At 31.9% G+C, this 11,565-nt stretch overlaps 1 protein-coding gene across 1 annotated transcript; it reads left to right on the top strand.

Annotated features, from left to right (window-relative positions):
• The first annotated feature begins 195 nt into the window (after positions 1-195).
• On the top strand, positions 196-11,365 carry LOC129227792 (leucine-rich repeat-containing protein 69-like). The gene is given in 6 exon segments (XM_054862401.1): positions 196-412; positions 2,685-2,802; positions 4,125-4,213; positions 4,215-4,223; positions 8,134-8,650; positions 10,978-11,365. Coding segments are annotated over 6 exon segments (1,086 nt in total). The 5' UTR covers positions 196-295; the 3' UTR covers positions 11,214-11,365.
• The last annotated feature ends 200 nt before the right edge of the window (positions 11,366-11,565 follow it).

Raw genomic sequence — 11,565 nt, 5'->3', positions numbered from 1 at the left:
GTAGCAGTGTTTAGTTTGACGAAAGAATCTTTTGTTTTTTTAAAAAAACTGCTCATGTGTACGATTTTAACATTTTTCTGCATACTCGTACCAAATTATTTTTAATAACACGTGTTAATAAAGAAAAGGAAAGAGTAAACTTTCGTTCTTTCAAGTATCATAAAGTTAAAAGGTTCACAGGACGGCAAAGAAACTCTACTTTTACTTTTAATTTATTGAAGAAAGATGCCTACGGCTGTTGAAATTTGTTTTCTCTATTTTGTTGGAGGAGTGTGATGTAATATGGAATTTAATAATGGTTAACATTTTCCATTGCTACGAATTTTTGCTATTAAGGAAACTAGATAACGATCTTGATTTCTGGAATAAAATCAAAGGAAGTGTACTGAAGGAAAATGATTATTCCTTTAAGGTAAATTAAGAAAAAAATGTTTGTAATTTTATTAATCACACTGACGATATTTAAATGTGATAGTTTTTTTCTTTCTTTTGCATTTGGAATGTCGTAGTTGATGGTATACGTTTCTGGTTATGAGATGGAGCATTTTTGACAAGTGAAAAATTTTCGTCAAGTGAACTATTGTATGCAAACACACTACTTCTCTTACACCCATTCACTGATATTGTAAAGTTTGCATGATGACAATTAATGTTGTTTGAAGGATCTGATCTGATGTATTTCGGCCTTAGTGCTGGCTTTAGGGCGGTAACTTACTGAAATTTTTTAATATGAATTTGTTTGAGAAGCGCAGGACCTGAAAATTTCATTCGAACAATATTATTCAATAAGTTAAGCTATGTAATATTGCTCACTAGATAACCTACTTTCTTGAAATTAGAAAAAGAAACAACTTATTATATGTGTGTACACTAATAGGTTATTAACCTTGTTCTTGATGCAGAGCTAAATTTCTTGATATTGAAGTCAATCTTATAAGTAGGGAAAGGTGGGGCATCTTGGGATACTTTTTAGAAATTTTATTTTCAAACCAATTTTTACAAAACTTAGCTGACATGCAATTTAGACACTTTTGCTTCAATTTAAATTTATTTTACACCATTATTTCATCAAATTAATTTTCATTAAAAAAACCTAAAAGTCTTTACAACGTCCCAACCTGCCCCACTAGATGGGACACCAGCAATGATCCTGATAATTGTCATCTAAATAATTGAAATCTTATGACTAATAACATTTTCTGCTGCTGTTTCAACAACAAGCGCATCAACAGCTGGGAACTTCCTATTTTTTTTTCTAGATCTCACCATTTCTGTTATTTTAATATTTAATACCTTACCTAGAAAGAAAAATCAATTTTCTGTTAAACAGTATCTATTTTCTCAATTTTAGTTCATTTAAACTCATCAGATTTATTAGAACAACAAAATATGCTTATCAATACTGTACATTGGTGGAGCATCTTGGACAGTGTCCCCAACCTGCTCCACATAGATTGTTACTTTGTATCAACTTTTTAAAAGTTAGTCTTAGCAGCACAATATTAATAATTTTAATGATAAATTTTATCTAATATTGTGACTAATTTTTGTCCTTTTGTGCTTAGCATGAAAAAATTGATCAATGTAACATATTAAAATATAAAATTGACTAACTTCTACTTTTGCACGATTTATGCTTAGATTATTTACATTTTCTCTAGAATCAGCACAACTTGGGCAACTGCTCTGTTACTAGTACTATACTATTTATTTTCTTATTCTTCTAAAAGTTCTGCTTTTTGTGGTTGTTACCTAAAACTGGACCAATGTACCTGAATTCAATCTTGCATTTTGACCTTAAGAAATGTTGTTGTATTTTTTTTCTTTATGACAAAAAATTAACAAACTACAAATAATTATGAAATAGCGAACCTACTTGAAGAGACACGGTTAATTTATTTCTCAATTCTTCATGAAAACTATTTAAAAAATAAAGTTGCTGAATTATGAAAATTACTCAGCACTAGAAAAAATAACAATAAAAAATTTGTTTCTGAAATAAAATGTGTTCAATATACACATCAGATGTATCATGTAATTTTGTTATAGAATTTGTAGGACTATAGGTGCTATTGGTCTTAAATTAAATTAAAAAATATTAATAGTATGAAAATTATTGAGATTTATCCAGGGAACCACATCTTCCCCTCCCCTGCATTTGATAAGCATAATTTGATACTTATAATAATTAACACATGGAATGCAGATCTATTCTGTCATGAACTTGCGGGTGTTAGCTGTAAAAATCTATCAAATATGTACTTTTACTTAATTCTTGCTCCAGTGAGTCTTCAAAAAAACCTTGGAGTATGTTTTCCTTGTGCAATGTATTAATAATGTTTCAAAGGTGCACAGTTTATCAAACTATCAGAAGAAAGGAAAGAAAAACACTGAAATATTTCATTTTCCCCTAAATATACAATAGGATATTGTAAGTGAAACATAATTTCAAATTACATGTTTATTTATAGTTTGTTGAACGTTAGCTTTTCAGATTGTATTGTTCCTTTTACATTTGCACAAAACATTTCTTCGCAAAACTGCTTGTTTCACTTTTTTTAAAGGAAAGCAATTTCATTTTTGGTCATATGTTTGTTTGACTGACTTAAAATATACTTATTAAAAATATGCATTCCCTAGTTTTTATTTCTGCTTAATAAAATGCTTAATCTAATCTTTTGTAGACTGTTCCTCCTGAGCTGTGGTTTGTAGCTGTCACTATATCTGAGACCAGAGATCGGTTTCCTTCCTTCCTAAGAAAAACTGTTCTGAAGAACCCTTATTACCTACCTAGTCGAGCAGGTAACTGAAGCATTTTTTTGCAAATTAAAAAGAAAAAAAAAATGCTCAATAAAACAAAATATCGTTGTATAGTTGTTTTTTGTTTAGTTATTAAATGATTTTTTTTTTTGTATTTATGCAACTTAAATATTTGCTTATTCATACATTGTTTAAGGAAAAAATGCATGTGTGATAATAAATAGTTATCAAAGAACAGAAAAATTAAAAAACGTTTTTAAGTGTACTATCCAAAAACATGTATTTTCCAAATGTTACTTTTTTTTCATGTAATAATATTTAGTTTTTAAAAAAAAAATTTTTTAGAACAACATTAGAGTAATAACTATTTTTTTATTTATTTAAGTCAGAACATAGTTGAAATTTCTAAAAATAAAATATTTAACTAAAATGATTACATTTATTATACTTAGCAACAATAAAAAATCACACATAGGAGTTTAAATGAAGCAATATCAAAAAAGAAAACTAAAGTGAGTCAAATCTATTATCTTTGCATGCCAAGGTAGAAAAGGGTTCCGTGTCTAATATTTCTTCAATTCTGTTTGCTCGTTCTCTGCAAAGAGAGAATATTTTTACTTCTAAATGTAGTGTTTCCCTCTCATGAAAAAAAGGAGCAAGGTAGGCCCAGATCTATGAATTTTGGGCCCCCTTGCAACGAAATCTGTACCCCAGAGGCCAGTACCATATATTTGCAACGGTAATAAGTTTTAGAGCTAGTTTTTTTGAATTTCTCGGGCCGTTGGACCCTTTAAGGAGTAAGGACCTACCCCCCCCCCCCCCCCCCCCCCGCACTGTGGATACGCAGATCTGGGTCTGTTCTAAAAGGCACTTTCTCCAAAAGAATTTTGTTGTAGAAAAAAATGCTTTTTTTATTCATTCTCTTTTCGTACTCTATACTTACAAAGCAAAAGTATTTCAATAGTAATTTTCTGAAGTAATAAAATCTGTTCAGTGTTTAGCTTTAAAATAATACAAAGAACTGGTATTGAATCTTTTTATTCCCGTGGACAAGGAAAACATGGGAATTATGTTTCAAAGCTAAGCTTGCATGAATACTTTTTGGAAAATAAGACTTGCTTTTGGGATCAAGTTTTTTTCTAACTTCAAAGATACAAGGAGGTCTCATTGAGAAGTGCAAAAAGAGGGCAGGGCACCATCTGAAATATGTCTAGGGGGAACACTTATGTACTAATTGTTGTGAGGTAAATAGTTGTTTGATATATTGTTCTTTAATTTTACATTTCAATTTTTTTTTTTCAATCACATAAAGTTCAATCATATCAAATAATGGAAAGTCATTAATTTCACTTTATTATTTTCAGACTGCATTCTTAGCAGATACTTGCACTATCATGACTTTGTTGAAATGCACCTGGATAGCATATTCAAGTATGGGGAAAACTGTATCTTGGCCCAAAGAGGTATTTTTTTACCCGTCTTAAACTCTTTTCAGCATTATGATAATTAGCAGCATTGTTACTTTATGTAATTGATTACTCTTTCATTTTCTTATTATTTTTTCCCTCTATCCTTTTCTTTACTTTAAAATGAAAATTAAAGGTTTGATGACTATTATTAAGAGCTCAACTCTTAGGCTTTTAAATAACTAGAGCCTCTTCTGTGAAGTTTAAGAAAGGTAAAAATTCTTATTTTCTATGAAAATATATCTGCTATAAACTTATTTTTAATCTCCTCCAATTAGCAAAGGGAAAACCCCTTTAACGGACACTCCCAAATAATGGATATCTTTGTGAATCCTAGTCCCGCAATATAGGTCGTCCATTTCCATGTAATTCACTTAAAACAGCAAACACTTCAAATAATGGACAGTTATCTGAACATTTTTTTTTTTTTTTTTTGTATTTTAAGGCTTTGACAAAATTTTCTTTTTGAGTCAGTGTCAGAGAAGAAATTAGGCAAATGATGATCATATAAGTGAATATTCATAGTTTTATTTCTAGAAGCACAGTTAAACTATTGATGATGAGCATGAAATGTCTGTGAATGGAATGATTCCTGAAAAATTTAGCAATTTTTCAAACATCATTGCATTAAAAATTTAGCAATTTTTCAGAACATATGCACAGTGAGAGGTGGATTTTTGAGGATAGGAGATTATGAGACAGAGAGATGCATGCAAGAATTTCAACATTTCTGCATGGAGAAATGTATTTTCAATTATTAAAAGAAAAAAGATGGCAAAATCTTTTGAATTAATGTTTTAGTTTTTTTTATATTAGTTCCTACGTAGTGTGCATCATCTTGATGTTATTCAAGATAAAATAATAACTAGCTGAACTCTGAAAGTGAGATAATAGTAAATAATACAAAATTATGTTAAAACTGTTGAGCGATATGATAATAGTACTATTTTTATTAATATTTAAAGGTTTTTTGAATTGCTATACGTTTATAAAAGCAAAATCTTAAAAGTAATATTCCCTAATAGTGGACACCTCCCAATAATGGACAAAACTTCCAGTCACAGGGCTGTCCGCTATTCAGAGGCACTACTGTATTATATTAGAAATTAATAATTTTTTGTTTAAAATATGTAAGGAATATCCCTATTATATAACAGACTTTTAACGCATGTAGCATATTGCTTTCCTAAGTAACGAGCCCAGTAGCAGAAATAATGCAACACTGCAAACACCCATTGCAAAGTAGCAAGGGAATCTTCTATTTCCTCAATTGGAAAAAAAATCAATTCCGGAATCCTCAGTGGGCTGAGGGGTCAAAAGTACTTAATCCTGGCGCCTAGCTGTGCCTCAGTTTTCCATTTCATTTTGAGGTTTTTTTAGTCTAGGTTTTGCTTATAATTTTTAAATTTAGAATTTTACGATTAATTTAATGCAATTTTGCAATTTTTGTGCTTTAAAATGTTGATTAATTGATTATTTTAATATGCTGGTTTACCTTACAGACTATTATTGGGTTTTTAATCTGTGCTACTGACTGCTGAAAAACTTATACTAGGGTAACAAGTACGTGTAATATGAGATGTTTGAAGGGGTGCAAGTGGACGCCAGTAAAGTGTTCTGACAACAGTGTGAAATTTTCGAAAGCTCGCCCCCCCCCCTTCTCCCCGTTAAAACTTCAAATTTGCATACAAAAATCACTGAAAAGGAAAACCATTTCAAAAGTTTTTTTTTATGTACAGTAAAACCACATCAACGGGACGAATTTTTTTGTCTTCAATAGAGGGGTGTGCACAAGACAGGAGTTTAATAATGTTATTTGCCTTGGAATCGGGGGAAATTAAAAATTGCTTGCATAAGAGGGGTGTCCGTTAGAAGGGGTTTTACTGTATAATAACTTTTCAGTTTTAGAATGTTTCCAGACCAAAATTTTTGGAAACAACAACTCAAAATTTTCAAAAATGTCGGAAATTTCGGATCAGAAACAGCACTGAATTTTTGATGGCATTCACCCTTCCCCTTTTCAATTATCAGATTATTTATAAATTTCTGCATAGAGCTGCATTTTTTTTTTTGTGCATAATTTTTTCTTGAACTATAGGTAATTTATTAATGTTCTCTTTTTATGTTAAAAGGCAGAGATATTTAAAACAAAATAATGTGATAATACATAGCAAATGATCAAATAAAAATGATCTGAAAGTTTTGATCTTACAAGCTACTATTTCTGCTACTGCTTTGACATGTTTTCTTTTGACTTGACAAAAGTATATGTGGCAGCTGAATATTACTAAATCATGTTGAACCACATAGCTCAAGATTTATCAAATAGCTCACAACTATGTAAGAACGGAGATGGCACATGGTTCTGGGTAGAATGCATATGTAGCATATTTAAAATTCCTAGAGAGAAACAAACTAATATGTTGTGGCAATCACGAAACTTTCTTCTATATCTTTCTTATAATTCTGATCCCACCCCATGCTTAACGAGGAAGCAATATTCATAACAAAAACAAAATTACACACGCCATAACTTGACGACCATCACAATTCCCGATTTATCTCAAAAGCAAAGCAAAGAATGAAAATTGAAAATTATTTTTAAAGCCTTGCTTAAAATAATTACAAACATTTATTTGTTAGCAAACATAAGTTCACAAGTTTAGATCATCACAATTTTCTGGTCATTTTCGAACAATTAAAATCACGCGAAATACGCAGACGACAGTCTATTCCCCCCCCCCCCCCCCATGGAGTGATTGGCGACAAAATTGAACCAACACCTGTTAACATATGGATTCACATTTATTCCAAATTTTATGCAGAACATAGCATTACTTCTTGAGGTATATCACTCACAATGGAAAAAAAAAAGATAATTCGATTGTGCCACCCCCCTTTCAGCTGTTGAAGTCAAAATAAAATCATTTCTTATACCCTCTAAGGGCTACTTCTCAATAAATTTTTGTTTGATTCCGTTCATTATTTCTTGAGATAAGCAGTCACAATTGACGACAAAAAACATTCCATAGCTCAACCCCCCCCTTTGAGCTATTGACACCAAAATTGAATCAGCACCTGCACTTGTTAAAGGTAACGTATGGACCAAATTTTGTTTGATTCCGCCAGTTACTTCTTGGGGAATAGCAGGCACACATAACTCAAAAAACGTCCCATTGCTCCACCCCCTTTTAGGAATTCGGGCCAAAAACCAATGGGCACAAGTTCACATAGGGGCATATATGTGTACCAAATTTCGTTCGATTTCATGCTGTAGTTTTTGCTGTAGAACGGCCACAAAAAACTGGTCACACACATACGTGGCACACACACAGACAGACATTTCCCAAAAATGGACTTGGCACACCTCAAAACGTTCAAATCCGTCAAAATTCGAAAATTTGCACGAACCTAATACTAGAAGAAAGTAAAAAGCAAATTCCAGAGCTTAGGAGGTTATTGAGAGTTTATTGCGAGAGCAATAATTATGATGTTTCAGCACTGAATCTAGTAAAGTGATATCGATGATTTGTTGTCATTCCATAGTTCTCTGAAGAAGTTTTATTTGTAGCTACAAGCCATAGAAAAATAACTCTTTCTTTTGAAACTTTATTCAACTTGATATTAATGTTATCTTTTAAAGTGCAGCTATTTCAAATCTAATGGTTTACATGCATCATGTATTATTTCTGGACTAAATTTAAATAATAAAAAATCAACATTTTTGATACACAAAATAAAACTATGATTCAAAAATAATGTATAGTTTTTTAATTAAAAAAATAGATAAGCATATTATTTATATGATTTCAATCATGGTATGATGGTTTGTGTTATTATTTCACTTCATAAATCTGTTCATATGTTGTTGATTTTGTACTAAAATCCTTTATGTTTGTTTTTGAAGCTCTTTAGGTGTCCTAACCTGAGGGTTTTATCTCTGAAGTGTAACTTCTTGGAGCAGCTGCCCCCTGATATTGGAAAACTGCAAAAGCTTGAATATTTGGCTCTGACAAACAACAAACTTCAAAATTCAGCTTTACCATACAGTTTATCATTTTGCTCATCACTAAGGATATTAATGCTTGACAATAATTGGCTCGATGCTTTACCTGGATTTCTGTTAGTTATGCCTAATTTAAGCAAAGTTCATCGTCATGGCAACCACAATTACTTCAAAGCAACATTTATGTGGTATCATACAGATGTCAATGAAAGAATTCTTCCAATTCCTGGTTGCTCACCATGCACGAGAGAATTACAGACACTGAAGATGTTGTCAGCAACAGCAATTATTGCCAACAAGATAAACTTTTTTGCTGGTTCCATGGTTCCTCCTGTACTTGTTGATTATTTATGTGGCATTTACTTTAATTTTAACTTGTGTTATAAGTGCTGTTCTGCAAATCTCAAGTCAAAATCAGGTATTAAGAATTTTTATGTTAAAAATTATTTCCTTAGAATTATAATTGTTATTAGTACTTTTACCTTTTCCAAATTAATATACTGTTTTGTGAAAAGTAGTACATAATTCAGTCATTAGTAAAATGGGTTTATACAATTCCTTGTTTTTAGCACACTTAATTTACTGATGCAAAAATGTTATGTTATTTCTCACTAAAACATTTAGCATATTTTTTTTTTTTTAAATAACTTTGGTTTGGGGGGGGGGGGGGGGAGAATATGCATTGTATCTAGATCTGTAATTCCGAACCTTTTTTACCCATGGCTGCTCCTCATATACAGATGAATCTCACGGGTTAGAATGCATATAAAGTGTCAAGTTTTTTTTTGGATAGCATGAAAATGGCAGAGAATTAGAAACCGAAAATTGCTGTCTCAATTACTTAGAAAAGTTTGCATCTGTTGGCATAAACCAATGTCTGAATATTTGGCTAGAAATTTGTAGTATTTTGACTTATTGCCTAATGTATCTAGTAAACCAAAATAAAGGAAAGAAAAAGATAAGTAGAGAAGTGCTGAACTGTCTAAGACAGTTTTGCAGTTGCCATGAGAAGTTCCAGAAAGTGGTTTATTGATTCGCGACATTGAGTGGAACAATGTGCCACACGGGTCTGCTTTGCAGGTCACATATAGCCCATAGGTTGGGTACCACTGATCTACATTGACATGTACATGCTCTGGAACAAAAAAAAAAAAAAAAAAAACAGAATTTCTGCCATTTCAAGCAAGGCTTTGCTGTCCTTTTTAGTTGGTGTGAATTGTTTCACATTTTACTCACTTCCAACAGTGAAGCACAGAAAGAAACATGTTAACTTCTAGAAGCCAATCTGAATTGGAGGAATTCTGACTATTTATGCATAAAAATGAGTTTCAAAGATCAAAGGGCTCCTGCACTTCTTTCAATAAAAATTAAGCACTGGGTAAAGTGAATGATGTATTAACCAATCCCTACTTAACTTTTGGATGCAGGGCCATAGCCAGAGGGGTCAGGTCGGGCAATGCCCGTTCTGGAATTTTTCTTTACCCATATTGTATTTGTTTCCTTTTAATTTCCAATCGGAAAAATGCATTTTTCTCTAATACATTAGAGAGCAACATCTCTCTGTTACTAGTATATTGGTTTTGTCAGTAGAAAGATGTCTTGCGTACACTAATTAGATGTGTAAAAAAGTTTTTTTCTTGACAATTCTTTAAATGAAAAATTAAATTCGTGTGTTAAACTATTGAAACAAAAATGTATTATACTAAATAAAAATGTACATAATGTCCTTGTTTTTGCAGCATTGCTGTATATATGTTAAAGCTCTGCCATTCAGTTATTTTAAACAAAGAAACAGTATTACAATGCCTTTAAAAATAACTTTTTTCCACATTGATTATAAAGATAAAAATAGTTAACAGATTTAAGAGCTAAGAGTCTTTCTTGTCTTGCCCCTCATATAAAATCCCTGGTCTATAGTTGGGGCAAACCTAACCTGACAGTGTCGTAATTCTGTGATTAGGATGTGCGTAGTCTTCGCAATGCTGCCAGGTTAGGTTTGCCCTTACTATAGTTATGGGTCTGTTCGGATATGAGTACATCGATTCTGCTGTTTCTTGGAGGTAGCTCAGAGTTGAGCATTTCCTTAGAAACCATCATCTAGGACCATTGCCGGATTTAAGGGAAGGCAGGCGGGGCTACTGCCCTGGGGCCTCCACAACAAAACTTTTATAAAATATCCTAACTTTCACGGGTCGAAAATATCGGATATATACATATATATCAAAATATTCAGATATATATCAACGTATCAGATTTTTTCAAAAGTATGATGATCTTTTCGAACCCTGATTAGGGGCCTACACACTTCCAAATCCGGCCCTGTCTAGGACTTCTAACACAAAGAAAATATTTTAACTTTTATTGCTAAACTAGAAAGTCGTTCATCAAGGTATGACTGGTGAAAATTGCTTTTACTCTTCAACATTTGAACGAAGCAATTGCCTGTTTGGTAATATTTTGATAGTTGACATTTTAACCCTAACTCCAGTGGATTAACCCTAAACTCCAGAGGATAGCGTTAATTTTCATCCACTTTTTTGATTCTTCATTTCCCTAAAATGACTTTCTTACCAGTAAAACAGTTAAGTTCAAGTTCAGCATTGTCACAATAAAGCCTTTCCCTGCATGTTAAACATTACCAAAACATATTATCAAATTTTCATGCCGTGGTCATTGTTGAAATTCACAGGTAACTCGATCATTAGCTATTATAATTATTTATATGAGGATGATGTTTTTTTTCAGGCTATAAAGTCTATACTTTCAAGAATCCTTACTTGGGAAATCACTGCGTGCCTTTTCAGCATTGGGCATGCAGCATCAAATGTGCTGAAGATATAGAAGTTCCTGCCAGAGAAGAACAGATACTTGCTTCCATGGAACAGGACAGAAAATATCTCCAGCACGTGCAGGAGGCACTCGACTCGACGATGTACCAAGATAAAAGTGGCATTATAAATCTCAATTGTTGTATACTGTGATCTCATGTATGTGTTGTGCATAAACGTGAAATTATTTAAGAACTGTTATGATGTACCAAAGGATATTGTTGTCGAAATTTTAAATTTGTAAATTAGAATTTTATATGTGCTGGAATATCACATGAAATAAAAATTTAGCTATATCTTTAAAACTGTTTGTTCTTTGATCACCTCTCTAAAGTTGAAAATAGTCTAAGGTGGCCAAACTCCAAAAAGTTTTATCACTTTCACCCAAATAAAATTCAGACCACATTAGCATGGCTGCCAACTTTTACTAATTTTTTTTTTTGCATTTTTATGTTCATTGTTCACCTTTTACAATTTTATAGTGCTTGTTTTAGAAATTTCTCTT

This window comes from Uloborus diversus, chromosome 8 (genome assembly GCF_026930045.1).
Source record: "Uloborus diversus isolate 005 chromosome 8, Udiv.v.3.1, whole genome shotgun sequence".
NCBI lineage: Eukaryota > Metazoa > Arthropoda > Arachnida > Araneae > Uloboridae > Uloborus > Uloborus diversus.
This window is presented reverse-complemented; position numbering and strand designations above follow the sequence as displayed.